The following is an 18,567-nucleotide window of genomic DNA, read 5'->3' as shown; positions in this document are numbered from 1 at the left end:
TAGATGAAGACAGCCAGGCAAGGGCTGTGACAGGGCTTGGCACTGATGCTCTCCTGGGACCCTACACTGGGCCAGGCCATACTGGGAAGGAGGCTGGTTAAGTCTCAACTAAGCTCTGGCTCTTGGGGAGGCCATCTTCAGGACCCACAGGCTCCATGTGCAACTCAGCTACCTAGGGTCTTCCCAGGGTTACTATAGGGGCTGGCCAAGTGGTCATCAGGTAGCAAGGTGGTAGCCTTTCCTGTCAGGTTCTTCTCTTACGGCTCCACCCTTCTGGGTCTCTGCACTTCATCTGCAAAGTAGGCTTGGGTACCATGCCTCTCGCCTGCCTCTCTGGAAGCTGAGGAATGGACACATTGTTCTCCAAGCTGCTGAGTGCTCTGTGCTCTGAGCACTTAGGGGACCTCAGGAGTGAGTCTGGCCAGAGGGAGAACCTTGACTAATGGAGAGTTTCACTCCGAGATTAGGCTCAACCTTTGGCCCCCACTATGGCGCTCACACCCACCAGGGCAGTGTCATGGGGCAACTAGGCACTGCCTAATTGTGTGTGACTCTCTCCTCTCTGTACCTGTTTCTTTGACTGTGGAGTAAGCAAGGTATGGCCAAGCCTCCTTTGAGTCTTGGGGGTGTGGCTACAGATGCCCCTTTATCCTTCCTAAGCTCTCCAGCTCAGGGCAGAGCTTGGCTCGACCACGGTTATACCACTGACATATGGTAGTCCCTTACCAGATGAACTGTTTGGGACACATTTGCTAAGTAGCCGAACAGCTAACTGTGTGCAGGGGAGAGCGAGTTTCTGCCCTTAGGTTGCCCATTTCTTAGATGAAGAAACTGAGGTCAGGGGTTGAGGTTAGAGTTCAGTGGTAGAGCAGTTGATTGAGCAGTCTAGGTTAAGTGGGGAATGGGGACACTTCCCAGCATCCCTCAGTCCACCGGCAGGCAGGCAATGGTAGCAAGTAGTAATAGTGGCTACCCACAACTCCCAGATTTCTGTGCCAGGAAGTCCTGCCCTGTTCTGACAAACACCTTTCCACACCCCCTCCTCCACATCAAATCCCTGGCACCCAGTGTCCCTCCAGGGACTCAGAGTGGCAAGCTCATAATTCTTCCAGGTTGTCAACCAACACTCAGGACCTCATTTGGGATAAAGGTAGTCTCCGATTCCCCACACAGCATTTTGCTGGTCACCTACTATGTTCCAGGCACACTGTTCAAGTATGGAGGCACAGCCTATTCAGTGCCCACTGGAGGAAGGGGTAGGTAGGAGCTGATGCACAAATACAAACACCCTAGGGAAAACAGAGTGAGGTAAAGGGACAGGGATACGCCTCTCCTTCTAGTCTCTTCCTTTCCTGTTCCAGGTGACAGCAGTGTGGCTGTAGGTGACAGGCAGAGAGCACTCCAACACACTACACAGTCGCCTCCTTGACCTCCACAGGAGCCAGGTTCAGGAGGCAAAGGACAGCAGAGGACAGAGGAGGCACCTCCAGCCCTGGCTCAGGCTTCAAGCACTGGGAACCTTAAACTGTCTCTCCTGGATGGCAAGGGATGGAACATGGTCGGATGGTCACCGGTTCCAGCCGCCCTGCCTGGATGGCAGGGTGACCCAGCCTCCTGCTTCCGCACTGACCTTTCTGAAGCCATGTGCTGCAAAGGAGCATGGCTGTTTTCTAGAGGGGTTCTGCTCCTGCCTCTGTGGCCTCAGGCTGCAGGGGAGGAGAGGGCCTAAGGCCGGAAGGAAGGAACAGCAAGGAGCTTCTCAGCAGGCAGAGACGCTACCTCTCTAGACGGGAGTGCAGTGACTAGAGAGAGCTTCTGTCCAAGCCTCAGAGCCCAGTGAGGTCAGTTCCAGGTGGGAAATGGGGAACCCACACGGTATGCACCACCTCAAACAGTGTTCTTCACACTTTGGCAGGGCAGAACCTTCTGACCCAGGCCTGTGCCCCCAGAACAGCCCAGAAGAGCCAACAATGTCTGGATTCCAGGACTGGCCTCTGCATAGAGAAGTGGTTAAGCCCCCTCTCCCCCCCTTCCCCACAAAGGGATCCTGGATGCAGTTATGTGAATCAAGTGTACTAATATTCCCAGGAACAATGGGGGTGACAGCTGTCCCCCAGGGCCTCCCGTACCAGCCACAGGCTGGCACACAGCCCTCTGCCACCTAAACTGATCCTCACAACTCTCTTTAAGGAAACACACAACTACCCAGAAAGAAAAGAGACCACAGAGGGTGCACACCTCACTATTACGCAGATAGAGAAACTGAGGCCCCATTTTGACCCTCTTTGTCATGTAGTCCCCTTGAGTTTTTAAAGCTCACGCCATTGGGGGAGGGTTGAAAAATAACCAGAGACCCTCCTGAAGGGTCCCCCCACCTTGTAAGGACTCAGGAGTCCTAGGCCCCTTCCTGGCCCTAGCCTCCCTACAGCTCCAAAAATGGGCTGATACTGCAGTTTGCCTCATTTCACAGATGGAAAAACACCCAGGCCCAAAGGGGCATGTGTGTGTGTGTGTGTGTGTGTGTGTGTGTGTGTGTGTGTGTGTGAAGGCATGAAGTCAGGAAGCGACATAAGCCAGGAGAACTCAAGCACCCACAGCCTTTGTCCTGGTTTTTCCATGCAGAAATGCATCTGATGAACCCTCCCACTCCAGCAGGCTGGATCACCACCTCGGGACAGCCCCAGAATTCATTGGGCCCCCTGCCAGGGTGGCAATAAATAAACTCATTCCTTCCTGTTTGTGCCTGGTCAGCTTCCAAGGGGCCCTGGAGATGAACCCACTTTACAGATGAACTGGAGGCACGGAGAGGTGAGGCCACCATCCCACTTCTCCTCACAAACAGGTGTTCAAGGCCAGGTCTCTCGAAACTCCCTTATCGGGGCTGTCCACTGGCCACCAGACATGACAGACAACCAAAATGCCTCTCTTCCTGTGAGGGAAGGGCTCTCTTCCAATTCAGACAGCAGTGTTCTTGACCTCACAAGGGGAGGAGTTACAGCCAGGTGACCAGAGGGCAGAGAACATAGGACCAGGAGCCAGGAGGCACCTCTGGGCCCTGGCTCAATCCTCAAGCATTGGGGACCTTACATTGAGTCACCTGGACAGCATGTCTGGATGGTTACCCTCTCCAGCTACCCTGTCAAGATAGCAGGATGACCAAGCCCTGACCAGGCCACACAAAGTCCCCTCTGAGGCCATGCTCTCCAGGTGAGGGAGCTCTCTTCTGGAAGTTATATTACTACCTCAGCAGCCTGGAAGAAGGCAGAGGGAGGGAATCATCTCCCAGGCAGGCAGGACCCTGACCCTGGACTAGGGACTTCTCAGCAGAAACCCTGCCCTGACAACAATGCGACTAACCACAGAAGCTGGAGATGCCTCAGAGGGCAGAATAATACCCCTTCCCACCTCTGGGTGCCAGATCCACACCCCTACATGATGGAGATCTATGGTCAGGCAAAACAAAGAGCAGCCGGGCTAATCCTCAAAGATCTTTACCTTTCCCCCGGAATATTTATGGGTCAGGAAGAATCAGAATGCAAGGCAGATCTTTGGAGGGCCACCCACTTCGGGAGTGCTATTGCACCTGTGACCTTGGGCACTCCCAGCCCCCACTCCTTGAGGTAGCCCCTTATCCAAAGACTAGCTTGCCTACCAAAGGTAGGATGAGGATCCGGGAGGGGAGGGGAGGAAAAGGAAAGAAGAGCATTAGTCTCCTTTATTTTTCCCAGAAGCATCGCTGCGGGGATGGGAGGGAAGGAAGAAGAAGGCTTCTCGCTTCCTCTTCCACCCCTTGAAACACACAGGTGCCAGACAGCTTTTGCGCAAAAACTAGTTTGCAAACACACTCCGACTTCTGGAAAGCCGCCCAGCACAATTCCCCATCTCTTCTCTCCGGCTGGAGCAGGAAGTCGGCCCTAGGGCCGATCTGAGCAGGGCTCGGGTCAGGGTCAGGGTGGGGTCAAGGGGTGCGCCCTTCTAGAGCCCGCCGGCCCGCTCGCCTCCCGCGGCTGTGCTGGTGGCAGTGGGATGCCATCCCCAGACGCCCTCCGGACATCTAACGGAGGCAGAGGGTCCTCCCCAAACAGCTAGCCAGTGTTCTCGAGGCCGCCCAGTCACCGGCCCCCCGAAGACGGGCGCCCCCGCGTGGTCGGGTGGTAGCTGAGTCACCCGGGCGTGCTGCGGGGGGCGGCGGCCACGGACGTTCGGAGTCCCTCCGGCAGAACCCGCTTCCCTCGGAGCCCCAGGCCGAACTTGGGCGCACGCAGTGCCCGGCCCGCCCTCGCCGCGCCCACCACGGGCCCCACTCACCGCGCGTCCCGCAGCCTCAGCGTGCTCCGGGCCGCCGGGGCATCCCCGCGCGCTGTGCTGTCGGCCGGGCGGCGACGCCGGACAGGCTCAGGGCGCTGCCCGCGCGGCCGTGCCCACTCGTGCGCTCGCCCGGGCTGGGGCCGGCCCTCCTCGGGCCGCGGCTGCGGCGCGGGCTCCTCCCTCCTGTCGAGGGAGGATGTGGGCGGGAAGCGGGCGCGAGGCGGGCGCTTCCTGGAGGGGGCGGCTCTCCGGGCTGCACGGGAACCTGTCCCGCTCCCGGCTTGGGGCCCGCGAGGACCTGGACGCAGCAGGCTGCCACTCGGCGCGACGCCGCGGGTTCGCACCCAGCCCCGGGCCCGCCGTTCTGGGCGTCAGGCACGGCGGAGCTGCGCGCGCTGTTCTCGGGCCAAAGACGCGGGAACCCGTGGTGCGATCGTCCGGCCCGCCGGACCCCGGGGCACCGCCCGCGGCTTCCACCCCAGAGCGTGCGGGGCGTAGCTCGGAGCCCTCGGGGAGACGCCCAGGGCTTGCTTCCGAGCTGTTGGGGCTGCACTAGAACCGCAGTGTTTTTCTTCTTTTTTTATTTTATTATTTTTTTTCCTTTCAATAGCGTTTTCTTGCCGCCAGAGACTGGGAAGATGACACATATTCCCGTGACAAAGACGACGAGATAAAGACGTTTGGAGTGGGGTTTGGGCTCAACGGGAGAGCAGTTCCGTGGAGCTGAGGCCTCCCCTCTGTGCAGTCCGCTTTTGACCCAGAAGAGGCACAAGTTCTGAAGGGACTATTCTGTCGCTGGGCAGCTGGTGGCCACTCAGTGGTATTTTGTACCCTCCGAGCATGTTAACCACTGGACATCAGGGCCCAAGCTCTTTTTACCAGAATCCATGACGGGGGTGGAGGGGGCACGGTCGTCCGGAGATCTCATAGGCATGGCTAAAGCCCTTGGCCCTGGTGTGCAGGACAGACTGCGCGGCTAAGGGTTAAAGCCTGGTGCTTGGGTTGTAGGTTTTTCTATTCCAGACAGAGGAGGGTTAACTCGGAGACTCACGCTGCAGCTATGAACTCTCTCTAGGTCTGAGTCACAGGCACTTTGCAGCCTTAGAAGGGCCCCCACCAAGCAGCCCCAGGGCATAGAGCTTTGTTCTCTGTCTGCTTGTCCCTGGAGCATCCTGCCTTTCTCCAGAAGCTCCTCAGCTTTCTTGTCCCCAAGGTCCTTGATGCTCTCTGCTCAGCTCTGGGACAAAGCAACCTGTGGGGCCTCTTAGAGCCCACTCCAGCCGGACTTCCTCCAGGGAGCCTTCCTTGATTGTCCTGGTTAGTCCCTGGCACCTCACTGGCCTTTAGGCACTGGGGTAGAAAGTGGGGACTGGATAATCTTCTCAAGCTGCTGGACTCTGGGAAGAAATGCCAGGTCCAGGGAGACAAACAGATGGATGAAAAGTTCAGGGTAAAGGCAAGTAGTATAGAGACCCAACTCAGCCTTGGCACTTGACCAGCATGCTTCTAAACCCGGAAGAATAAGGGAATCGGAGTGTGTGTGTGTGTGTGTGTGTGTGTGTGTGTGTGTGTGTGTGTGTGTGTGTGTGTGTGTGTGTGGCGGGTCACTAGGCCGTGGTGGGGAGGACAGAGTATCAAGGTCAGGGGTCACAGCAATTCCATTCCTAGGTCCCAAGAGAAATGAAAATGTATATGCACACAGAAAGTTGAGCATGAATGTTTGTAGCAACATGGTTCACAAGAGCCAGGATCCAGTGTGTATCAACTGCTGGAAAGGGAAAGTTCAGTGTACAGGCCACAGGGTGGAATATTACTCACCCAGGGAAAGTATTGAAACATTGCAGTAGGTAGGGATGGTTTCAAAGGAAGTCCACCATAAAAGGCCACAGGCTGTATAAGGGAGTGTCCAGAAGATACATCTCCACAGAGGCAGAAAGGGCCTTAGGGGGAGAACAGGGGTGGTTGCTATTTGATACAGGGTTTCTTAGAGGGACAAAAAAAAAGTTTCAAAATTAGAATATGATTTGGATCTGGAATGTCCCCGGAGGCTTGTATGTTGAAAACTTAGTCTGTAAATCATTTCCCTATTGAGAAGTGATAGAAAGTTTAGGAGGTGGGGCCTGGTTTGAGGAAGGTCACCCCGTCACGCCCTTGAGGGTGTCTTCTCCCTTTGTCCCTGGTGCAATGGCTTCCCCACCATGCTGCTCTTCTCTCACCATCATGAGGTGTGACATTTTTGCCTCCTAGAATGTCCAGTAGCAATGGGACCAGCATACCGTGAGCCAAAACCACAAGCCAGAGGAAGTCCCTCTTTTTGCTGATCTCAAGTATTTAGTCCCATTGATGAAAAGTTGACAATAGTTGTGCTACTACATAAGCCCAAAGGACACGCATGCTTTAAAAGGCAAGTGTCAGACATTGGTTAGATCTCAATAAAGCTGCTTTCCAGCCAAGGTCAGGAAACGCAAGTCAAGGGTTTGTCCCAGCTCAGCGTCATACACCGCATGCAAGGTGCGAGACTGAAACGTGGGGGTGAAGAATTAATTGCCTTGCACAGGGAGCCTGGAGAGTTTTCTGTGCAGTTGGAGGCCTGAGCCCCTTAAGGGGCCTCTGCGGGTGCTGGTAACAGCACATGCTCCTGGGGTTTGTTTCTCAGCTTCTGGTTGTTTGGACCAGCTGCTCAGAGTGACCCAGGTTGCTCACACCCTTCCCTTCCCTGTGCTTGTGAGTCAAAGGCATCCTGCTGTCAGGACCTGGCTGGGCCTCAGGTGTGTGAAGGGAGGGGACTGAGGGAGCTGTGATTTTAATGTGTGCACCACTACCCTGAAGTTCTGAGATCACCTGGGCTCAGTGAGGGCAGTTTTTGCCTGGGTTCTCCAACCGTTCAGGTCAGAGTCACAGGGAAAGTTTCTCAAGCTCAGGTGAGATCAGGAACATTCAGGCTGGTGTGGCCATGGGCAAAGGAGGGCTTTCCTCCACTGTTGATGACAGCTGCCCACCCACTGGTGACTGACTCGAGGTGTGACCCACTGGTGACTAGAGGTTTGACCTAGGCTGCCTGGTAATCTTCAGCACACTGGCCACTGAGAAGTCTTTCCTGTAAACTCTGGGTGAGACCTGATCTGGCTGGTCAAAACAGAACCCAAGAGGGATGCAGGACCATTTCACTTCCTGGGGGGACCCTTGTCTGGAGAATACCCGGAGCAGCCAGCTATTTCAATCCCCAGCCTAGGACTACTCCCAGATTCTCTTTTGGCTTCTTAGAAATGCAGGAGGCCCAGGCTTGCTGAAGCTGAACCCTCACATTCACTGCATACGGAGGCTTTTTTTTTTTTTCCTCAAATGTAACTGGACCTTTCTAGGGAGCTTTCTCATCAATTCCCCAAGGCAGTTTGGAACATTGGCTTCCAGACAGCTGTGTGTGCTGGGAGACAGACAAAGCAGGAGAGCTTCAGGTCTAAGACAGAAAGAGTAGCTATGATTCCCATCAGGAGGGTAGACATCCATTCCATCTGAACCCCTACGATGATGAGCAAGGGCCAAGCAGGCCTGTAGGTGCTTCCAGGCCGGGCCTCAATCCTCACATCCCAGAGAAGGCCCTCACACTCCTCACTGGCCTACCACCTCTTTGGATTACATTTGCTTCTCTCTGTATTTTTAAACTGAGCCTACTCTGGGAAGAAACTGTCAGGGACATGGGGCCCCACTAGCTTGAGATGAAAACCTGCCAAGGCTCTCAAGCAGGTAGGCGGCAGGAAAGGAAGTTTCTCAAGGAAAAGAACAAGGAATTGGCATACAGGCTTGAGGTGTGCCTAACTGGCTCTCTGCATTGCCGATCGGCCCGTGGTGTGTCTTGGGGCCACTGTTGTGAGGTTTTTGGAGTTTAGAATTTGGGCAGAGTCAAAGAGAGAAAGCCAACCGCAAAAGAATGAGCTGAAAAGGGAAGCGTGTCCCCGTGCTCTGGGCTCCATGTCCTTGGGGACCACCCTTGGCATGTCACTTGGCCTGGCACTCTTGGTGGGTGTACCCGGTTCTTTCTCAGATTTAACTGTTCTGTCTTCAGTCTGGGTCAGACAGGGGTCAGCACAACTACTGCTTGCTGACCTGGCAACGTCCCAGGAAAGGGAAACAGAATGCAGACCCAGGATTTCTTGGTAAACTTCTTGAATCCTCTACCTGCTATCTTCCTGCCCATGGTCATGATGGGTGGTGACAGGTGTGCCCTGATTCCAGCCCGATAAGGGTGTCCTGGTACGATGGATGGGTGTTTGGCACTCGATGGGAGGACTTTCTCCTCCTACTTGGCGGGATGCCGGAGACAACGTGGAGGGCCCAAAAGGTCAGGGCCAAGTCACCCTGGTAAGCCACAAGTACGCTTTGATATCCCAAGCTCCAAATGGGCACTGCCTCCAGCATCACCTAACCTCCTATAGGTGGCACGGCCTTCTTCCTGGTGAGAGCCATCGGGAAATCTCTGGTGGGCCAGCCTGCCCTCTAGTGGCCCCGAGCCATAACTGCACCCTCCTGGCCTGGCTTTTCACAATGTAGTGGAAGGAAGGACTTGTACACACTGAGAGTAGGTGCCTTCGGTCTCTTGGGGCATTTCTGCACCCTTAACCACACTCAACTCTAAAAGAGAAAGGGAGCTATCATGTAATCAGTACTTACTTTGCTCACCTTGCTTTCCTGACCTTGTGTCCATACAGGTGCATACATTGTGTGTGTGTGTGTGTGTGTGTGTGTGTGTGTGTGTGTGTGTAACCCGAAGAAATAGTTCACACCTTCCAAGATAGGTAGCAAGAGAACAAGTCACGTTTCATTCTCAACCATGTTGCACATGGGCCACACGCTTGGCCAGGCAAAAAGCGAAGGAGGATGGTTGGTATGGTGTCAAGAGGACAGGGGAGGCATTGTAGCAGCCCCAGAGATGTGTGCCCCATCTAAAGGTCACATCCATGTGGCTCCATCAAAGTAACCTTGTACATTCAAGTGGGAGGGCTGGGCTAGCCCCTCCCTCCACCCAATGGAGTCTCTCATAGCCCAGGCTTCCCTGGAATTCTAAATGTAACAGAGAAGGACCTTGAACTTCTGATTCTCCTCCCTGTGTAGCTCAAGGGCTGTGGTTACAAGCATGAGCTACCATGTCTGGCTTTAGAAGTCAGAGTTGGGATTTTTTTTATGTACAAGTTCCCAAATTTAAATACTGATCATTAATTCAGAAAAGAGGTGAAGTATTATGTGGGTCAAACAAACGTGTTTCTATCACCTCTTTGATAACAGCTGCACGTGGCAGGTTGCCCGTGGTCACGTGACCAGTGGCTTCCAGCTTCCACTGTCCATCCTAGCACACCTCTGTCACCTCCCCACTTCTCCAGGCCACAGTGCAGAGGCGGGGCACTTCTGACCTAGAGGAGTAGCAAGCAATGCATCAGATACCAGCCGCAGGCAGGAGGACCGTCTCCATTTATTGATCACTTGGCTTAGAGTGTAAGGCTATCCTTCCCCTCTTGGAAGTCACAAAAGCCATGGAGTCTCAAGGGGTTTCAGAGTCCTGCTGAGGTAGTGGGTGGCCCAGTGGCCTGGCCTAATGTCCTGAAGTACCCATCCCTGAGCCCATAGGCGTGGCTTCATTCCTTATACCAGGAAAGAACAGATGAGCCTGAACTGTCCGGGATCAAACTAGCTCCTAAGCCTGGGCTGAAAGTTCTTGGAAGGGAGGGCTACCTAATTAACAGGGGAGAACTGAGGCTCTCATGTTGAGTCCTCGGTATGTCCCACAGCCCTGACCATTAGGCTACCGGGCCAGTCAGTGCTCTCCCATCCCAGTCCAGGGCAGAAATATGCCCTGGCTTAGCTGCTCCAGATATTATTATAAATACTTTTGAGAAAGGTACTGAGCATTCAGCACAGGGTTTCACACATGCTGGCAAGCACTCTACCACTAAGCTGTATCCCCAGCCCTTTTTGACCTTTTGAGACAGGCTCTTATTAAATTACCCAGGCTGGTCTTGAACTTGCAATCCCTCTGCCTCAGATTTCCGAACAGTTATGAGGCCTATACTATTAGTCTAGCTTCATATTTTTAAAATAGTAATAAATTAGGTCTTGGACTTGCCTGTGGTCCCTTGGCAAGCTGAGTGTTATGTGATATGGACAGCATGTCATGGGTGGATTCCTGATCCCATATACTGCCATTTACAGTGCTAAGAGCCACTGACCAGGTGTCACACTATAAGTTCCATATAATGCCACATATGACCTATTCTGTCATGACCTTCCTACGCCAAAGTCCTAGCGCACCATACATAGCCTTCCTTGTCATATATCACACATCATAGTACTCCCATTGTGCCAGTGTCCCACTGGTAACACATGTCATGTATGATGTATGATCCTCTTTTGGCCAAACAAAGCACTCAGTTCCCAGGAAAGCTCTCCCTAAGGACTGTGACAAGACAAATTCCCTCTTCCTCCTGGGGCATTCACAGGATGCTGGGCACCAACTGAAGGTTCTTCTTCTGAGCCCACTTTCCCGGTGGGTGGTGTGGTCATCACTGGGCTGGACCCAAGAGTCTTGAGAAGCCCACCAGGTTCCTCAGAGAGCCTGGGGTTGCTGGTCAAAGAAGTTGAAGTCCAGCCTGGACTCCTGGCTCTGTAGACTCTGGGCCACATCGGCAGGAATGGGGTTGTTCCAGAGGCTGTGGGTATAGACATGGGCCTCGGCTCCAGAATTGCCCCTCATCTCCCTACCCTCAGGGTCAAAGATCAAGGCCTAAAGCTGAAGAGGCATCCATGTCACCCAGTGGAGGCAGTACACACCAGTGCAGACACCAGAGCATGAGGCCCCCAAACGGGAGTCAGCTGCACCCCAGGCTTTGTACCCCATCCACTATTTAGTCCTCTCCACCCTCCCAGGCAGGGAAGTTGGGGTTCAGAGACATGAAGTTACAGATGCCAAGTTAATGCAGTTGGCAAACAGCAGAGCTGGGATTTGATCCAGGTCCACTGGCTACTAAATTCCTAGTGGAATAGTCTCCCTGGGTAACCCTTAGCCCAGGCCCTGCCTCTGCCCACAGGAGGCTGATTCAAACTGTGGGGTCTATATGGCCTTCTGCCGCATTACCGAATGACTGGAACACGGGAGCCCTGGACCAGCCCGTGTGCCAGGAGTTGGGCTCCACATGCTGTGATCCGGTTCTTCTCCAAGCTTTGCAGTGGACAGTGGCAGGGGAAGAGGAGAAGAGAGGCAAGAATGAGCCTGGGGGCTCCTTCTCTCCATCCCATGCTAGCAAGACAAGGTCGCCTCCTCCTGCACTGCCAGCACATGGCAGTGGACTCTGAGTCCTGGCAGGACACTAGAAAGGCTGAGGACCTGAGCACGGGAAGAACTAAGATTGGCAGGGGCTTAGCACCAGCCAGAGTGCTCCGACACACTGGACAGATTTCTGGGAGGCAAGGATAGCCCAGTAACCTCTGGGCTTATTTAGGAGGAGGGTCCCTTCTGCATCCCCACCCAAGGGTGTCATACTCCACTCTCTTCAGCTGTCCCATCTGCGGCAGGACCTGGGCCAGCTCAGCAGCCACCTCATCCCCAAGGAGGTTCCAGGACAGCCTGCAAAGTGGAAGAGGGGCAGACTCAGAGGCAGGAAGGCACCGAGGCCAAAGGACAGCAGGAGGTAGCACCAGGTGCCAGCAGCATCAGGTACAAGAGGTGTTACCCGCCAGGTGCTTCAGTACCTACCCCTGAAGAGTTCTCAGGGCGCAGGCAGCTCCTTCCTCCTACCTGGCCCCACCCTCTCACCATTCCTGAACAACATGTTCCTCAGAAACCACAACATGATGCAATGTGCACCAAGCAAGCACCTCGCTGCAACGTCCGCTTCCCCATGAACGTCCGCTTCCCATGGGATAGTGTGTGTCGTATTTTTAAACCTCCCCTTCATTGTTTTTGCTTTAAGAACTTAATCTTCAATAGAAGCATATGTCTCTACTGTCTGTGGAAGCTCCATGGGAAGGAAGGGAAAATATTGAAGACAGTGAAGACCGTGGTGCTGAAGGCAGAATTTCCAGTGGGGACCCAGGGTGTTCAGCTCCTTGCTCTGTTCCCACCGGTTAAAAGTGGAGGGTCAAAATCAGTGAGTGGCACAGGGAGGCAGATTAAGAGCTGAGGATGGTGAGGACTGATGGTGTCACTCAGTGGCATGATTCTCACCTGATGTGCATGAGTTCTGTCCCCAAGATAGAAAAAACAAATGTCCCCAAACTCTTTAGGATGCAGATCTAGAAATCCTCTTGCATTCTGTGCCTGGTACTTGGGGAGTTCGAATTTTCTTCTTTTCAATGCCCAGGGCCTCAAGTGCCAGCAGTCAGGTCTGACACCTTCACAGTGCTGCCGGAATCTGAGGTCTGAGGCAGTGGGATGGTCTAAGAGGTCACAGCCGGTGTGGGGTGTGTGTGTGTGTGTGTGTGTGTGTGTGTGTGTGTGTGTCTGTCTGTCTGTCTGTCTATTGTCTGCATTATCAACAGCTATTCACAAGTAGTCTCCATAAACCATGAAAAGTACCCAGAAGAGAAGGTGAAAGACAAAAACCCTTTGCAGACCATGTGGCCCACCTCCCTTCCACCCCACAGGTGGAGAGAGACTGGCAGGGTAGGACCAGCGACTCTGTCCTGGGAGTGGTTCTGCACATGGGATTAAGACTGTGGGGCAAGAAAGGGCTTCCCATCTCCAGAGCGGAGGACCAGCTGAGAGGCAGGGACAGCTCCAGCACACAGTAGCAGGGCCAGCCCCAGAGACATCTGCTCTTCCCAACTCAGGGCCCTCCCAAGCACTCACAAGATTTCTTCCAGGGCTGGGCAGAACATGAGGCTGGTGGCAAGGTGCTTGGCAGCTTGGTCATCAATTTTGCAGGAAATCAGGCTGGGACAGGAAGGGTGATGGCCCTCTGAGACAGGGGCCACCACTAGCAGAACCCCCTTTCCCATAGTGAGAGCAGGAAGAACCAGAGTGGCCTGACCAGGACCAGGGGGTAAGTCTTAGAAAACCATCCTCCCGCCCCCCAGCCCTAAGTCCCGTCTGGGACTTAATAACTCTCCTGGGTATAAGACTTCCCTGAATAAGAGCTGTGCTCTTTTTCAAAAGCAGGGCCCCAGACAACCGGGGAAGGCTACTTACTCAATTTTTCTGAGCAGTGGGAGACTCTTGCAGAAATGTGGGACCTTTCCAGCCAAGTTATTCTCTGCCAAGCTGTGGGATAAGGTAGATACAAGTCAGAACTGCCCCAGACCCTCCCCATCCTGTTCTTCAGTCCAGGCAGGGCCTCCCCTCACCTGAACTCTTCTATGTGTGGGCATTGTTCCAGGGCCTGGGCCAGGCACAGGGCCCCCTCTGGACCCAGATGGCTGGATGGCAGACTGGGAAGGAAAAGGTGAGAGGGGCCTGGATCAGCTCTGGCGGCTGGGAGCCTTCCCTAAGCCTCACATTCTTAACTGCGCCTCAGACTATAGCAGCAACCTTAGCTGGCCTTGGACCCTGTCCCTGCCCAAAAAGGACCCAGTGGATGCCAAGGGCCCTCCCTGACCTAGGGGTCTGAGACGCTAAGTCCCAGCCTTGGCTTCTTTGTGTATTAGGAAGTCAAGTTTTCCATACTGTTCCTAGTCTTTGCTCTCTTCCCCAAGGCTCCGTGGGAAGCCATGGACTTGACCTGGAGAGAATGGAACAATGCACTTGCAGTTTTGTGTGGCCTTTTACTGACATTTATCTGAACACGCTCAGAGACTTGCTTTCTAGCAGGACAGCTTGGCTTGGTGACATCTTTTTACAAATGAGGGAACTGAGGCTCAGAAGGGGCAGAAACATGACGAGGGGTTCCAAAGACAATGTGCAGGGTCAATAGCAAGTTTAATCTGGGGACTTGGGGCGGGTGGTGGCAGGCAGCAGAGGGGCCATGCTGATCTCAGGCTGGGCTGCTCAACCCATGGCTGGCTTGGCTCCCACTGCTCCTGGGTCCCTTCTCCACCGCTTTGTATGCACGATTGGCAGGAGGACACTCACCACAGAACCCTCAGTTGTGGAGGTAATCTCTGAGCCAGCCCCAGGGCTGTGGGATCCCCCAGAGCATTGTTGCCCAGTCTGAAAGAAGAAAGGGTGGAGTCATGAGTATGGGCAGCCTGCTCAGGATCCCCACGCTGCCCTGTTCTGAAGAGACAAGTGGGCCAGGGGGCCTTTGGGGTACCCCACCTGGGTAGATACTCACATGATCTCCTCCAAGCACCTGCAGTGGGTGAGAGACTTTGCCAGTGGTACTCCCCCAGCTGGGCCAATGCTGTTCCCTGACAGGCTGTGGAAGGCGAGGTTATTGGACCCTCTTCTCCCTCCCCCTCCCCCACTACATTTGTACACTACATTTGTACAAGAGATGCAGCCGTGCCTCCCTCCTGATGGAACACCAAGACCCAGAGAACAGGTCCTAGGAGATCACAAATTCCCCTCCTGGGCACCAAGGCTGGGAGAGATTCCCCTTTTCCAGTGCTGGCCTGGGTCAGGGGTCTATGTCTCCCGGGAGCATGGTGTGGTCCCTGCAGGCTCTTTTCAGTAGGGCCACGACTCACTCTAATTTCCTGAGGCCTGGAAGCCTTGGCAAGATGGCAGCCAAGTTCTGGGCACCCACGTCTCCAATCTGGTTGTGCCTCAAGCTTGGGGAGAAAAGCAAAGATGAAGTGCCATCAGCTTGCCGCCATCTCACCTTGCCCACACCCCTCCTGATTAAGACACACAGAGAAAGGCCACAGTTTGTACGAGTTTCATCACCCCACATTTGGATGGGATCCCAATCCTTCCTTGTGTCTGTTTAGGATAGTCCCTTGCTGTTTCCTAAAATCTTTCCTGATACTCTTGCACACCATCTTTGGGAGTCCAAGGCTCTCCCTAGAGTATGGAAGTGTGTGAAGAGGACACACTAAGAAGTGAAGGGCTTTCTTGAAGAGACCCCTCTCCCCATCACTGTTCCCCAACGGAGTTGTTTGGAATCCGGGGGAAGGGCAGGCAACTTGTCCCAGCTCCTCCTCGCTGTCAGCAGCTCTGAAGTGTCGGAAAGGCATCAATCAGCCCTCATCACCGATACCTGCTCAGCCTGGAGACCGAGCACAGGCCCAGCGGAGCACAAGGGCTTCTGCAGATGCTGTGTGCAGAACCCTGCAGACTGCCAAAACTATTCCAGAAGCTTGTATGTCACTCATAAAGCCTCTGGAGGAAAGCAAGCAGAGTGGCAATGCCTGCTCCCAGTATCCCAGGTAAGAAAACGGAGCTGCTAGAGACTCCCAGTGACTGTAGGCAAGGGGTGATGCTTTGCAGCTCCTGGCCTGCAACAGACATACACTCCTCAGCTTTGCCGTGTTTGCCTGACCTCATCAACAGTTCCCCAGGCGAGTCTGGCAGGATGACAAGCTCGTGGGGGTTCCCAGTTAAAGGCATCTGAACTGAACGCAGGCTTTCTCTGATATTATTACTGCTACCACCACCACCACCACCACCACCACCACCACCACCACCATCACCACCACCACCACCACCACCACCACCACCACCACCACCACCACCACACCACCACCACCACCACCACCACCACCACACCACCACCACCACCACCACCACCACCACCACCATCACCACCACCACCACCACCACCACCACCACCACCACCACACCACCACCACCACCATCACCACCACCACCATCACCATCACCACCACCACCACCACCACCACCACCATCACCATCACCACCACCACCACCACCACCACCACCACCACCACCACCACCACCACCACCACCATCACCACCATCACCACCTCCACCACCACCACCTCCACCACACCACCACCACCACCTCTACCACCTCCACCACCACCACCACCATCACCACCACCACCACCACCACACCACCACCACCACCACCACCACCACCACCACCACCACCATCACCACCACCACCACCACCACCACCACCACCACCACCACCACCATCACCACCACCACCACACCACCACCACCTCCACCACTGCTGCCTTTTTTGCACTTGACTGGTCTTGCTGTGTGAGAGGCAAGAGCTGAGCTAAACTAAGTGTAAACTGCACTGTCCAGGGAAATGCTTTGCCCTCTTGTTATGAGGGCCATTTTCTTTCACACACTGAAGTTCAGCCAACTACCTTGCAGTAGATTGATTTGGGATCCCGTTTGCCACATCCTTCTCTGCATGCTAACTGCAGGTCCTGCCAGAGCCAGGTGGTTCTGTGACAGAACCAAATGCCCGTGGCATAGCCGGGGTTTGTTTTAGTCACAAGATTTTGTATTTGGGGAAAACCATGTCACAAGAGAGTGTGGCATGCTCTCGACAAGGCAGCAGGGGCTGGAGTCACAAGTGAGATCTAGTCCAGCCCCTCACTTCACAAAGTGTGGTCTCTGGCTGTCATCACTACAGTGCTCATTGGAAACACAATCTGGGCACCTGGACCTGTGCAGTTCCCATCCCCTTTTTTAACACAAGTCTACAGAGAATCCTATGCATGTGCAGGGCTTTTGTGGGACTCCAAGCCCACCCTGCCAGGTCACCTTTGTATCCAGGAGGACTCTGGTGGCACTGGGAGGCAAGGACAATGAGCGCTAACCCCAAAGAGCACAGGGATGACCCCAGAGGGAGTCAACCAGGTTCCAGAGGAGGTGCCCAGCATTTCCCTGGTGTCCCAACATAGCTGAGCAGTGGTCACTAATTACTCACCTCAGGTGCTGCAGTAAGGTCATGTGGCTTAGTCCTTGAATGAGCAAGGCCAGAGAGGAGGCTTCCAGTGGAAAGTGACCGAGGCTAGAAAGAGGAGGCCGGGTGAACTTAGCATCCCTGGGATGCAGACAGAGGCACCGTCTAGACAGATGCGTGAGGCCTCCGTGGTTAGCATACCCACAGCCCTTCAATGTAAAGGAAATGGCGCCCAGAAATTGTGTATGGATCACTGAGTCACACAGCCAGTGGTTCTGTGTTCTCAACCACATGCTTAGACTGAGCAATAAAAGAGATCCCACAACAGTGGCCAAAGACTGGACTCAGGCCTTCTCGAAAGGTGGGTACACTACCATCCCCATTCTACAGATGAGAAGCACTAAGGCTCAGAGAGGAAGGGGGCCTACTTGGGGTCACAGGATAAAGAAGCAGCAGTAGCAGCAGCAGCAGCAGCAGCAGCAGCAGCAGCAAGATAGAACCTCAGGACCCCTTTTGAGGGGCCCAGCCATGTGTTACCCACTGGCTGGTGATTCCAAGGCCTCCAGCCTGAGCTCAGAGGGGAAGAGTGGCAATCTCAGCCAGGCTTCCACCAAATGAATGCAGCCAGCCTCTGCTCACAGCACTCAGCACGCATCATTTCACTTAATCCTCATGATCCCTGAAAATCAAAGCTCGGAAAGAGGACTTAGCCTAGAGAGGTGAAGAGCGTGCCCAAACCAGCATGGCAACGTGGCAGCAGGACTTGGCCGACTGCCTTGGTTTCCTAGAGCCAGGGTTATTAAGGCGCATAATCAGTGCTGAAGCTGACAGATCCTCAGCCAAAAAAGACAGTCAACAGTCCACTTAGAGCCTCTCCACTGTACCCGGATGGTGTGGCCTGCCCAGGGTCCACTTAGAGCCTATCCACCGTACCTGATGGTGTGGCCTGCCCAGGGTCCACTTAGAGCCTATCCACAGTACCTGGTGGTGTGGCCTGCCCAGGGTCCACTTAGAGCCTATCCACCGTACCTGATGGTGTGGCCTGCCCAGGGTCCACTTAGAGCCTATCCACTGTACCTGATGGTGTGGCCTGCCCAGGGTCCACTTAGAGCCTATCCACTGAACCCAGATGGTGTGGCCTGCCCAGGGTCTACTTAGAGCCTATCCACTGTACCTGATGGTGTGGCCTGCCCAGGGTCCACTTAGAGCCTATCCACCATACCTGATGGTGTGGCCTGCCCAGGGTCCACTTAGAGCCTATCCACCGTACCTGATGGTGTGGCCTGCCCAGGGTCCACTTAGAGCCTATCCACCGTACTTGATGGTGTGGCCTGCCCAGGGTCCACTCCCCTAACCTGAGAAGGCAGTGAAGACCGCTGGAAGAAGTTGGCTGGGTTTGAGGGCAGCTTCCAGTGAAAGAAAACATGGAACTGATAGATCTGTACATTGAGGACCCATCCCCTTCTTCCAGACAATAAGGAAAGACATGGTAAGAAGAAGCCTGAGT

General features: G+C 54.5%; 2 protein-coding genes across 2 annotated transcripts in view; both read right to left on the bottom strand.

Annotated features, from left to right (window-relative positions):
• The window catches only part of Cpne2 (copine 2), a 39,152-nt gene extending 34,287 nt beyond the window's left edge, over positions 1–4,865 (bottom strand). The window contains exon 1 of the mRNA XM_036189057.1: positions 4,309–4,865. The gene's annotated coding sequence lies outside the window, so the exon portion shown is untranslated. The remainder of the gene's footprint in view (positions 1–4,308) is intronic.
• A 5,458-nt stretch (positions 4,866–10,323) lies between these two features.
• The window catches only part of Nlrc5 (NLR family CARD domain containing 5), a 61,345-nt gene continuing 53,101 nt past the window's right edge, over positions 10,324–18,567 (bottom strand). Inside the window, exons 39-48 of the mRNA XM_036188172.1 lie at positions 17,085–17,168; positions 14,920–15,003; positions 14,565–14,648; positions 14,363–14,440; positions 13,639–13,722; positions 13,484–13,555; positions 13,145–13,228; positions 11,837–11,920; positions 11,432–11,515; positions 10,324–11,006 (exon numbers count right to left, since the gene is read on the bottom strand). Coding sequence (XP_036044065.1) covers positions 10,904–11,006; positions 11,432–11,515; positions 11,837–11,920; positions 13,145–13,228; positions 13,484–13,555; positions 13,639–13,722; positions 14,363–14,440; positions 14,565–14,648; positions 14,920–15,003; positions 17,085–17,168 — 841 coding nt within the window. The 3' untranslated portion in view covers positions 10,324–10,903. The remainder of the gene's footprint in view (positions 11,007–11,431; positions 11,516–11,836; positions 11,921–13,144; positions 13,229–13,483; positions 13,556–13,638; positions 13,723–14,362; positions 14,441–14,564; positions 14,649–14,919; positions 15,004–17,084; positions 17,169–18,567) is intronic.

Source organism: Onychomys torridus, chromosome 5 (assembly GCF_903995425.1).
Source record: "Onychomys torridus chromosome 5, mOncTor1.1, whole genome shotgun sequence".
Lineage (NCBI taxonomy): Eukaryota > Metazoa > Chordata > Mammalia > Rodentia > Cricetidae > Onychomys > Onychomys torridus.
Note: the sequence above shows the minus strand (reverse complement) of the source record. Positions and strands in the feature narration are given on the sequence as shown.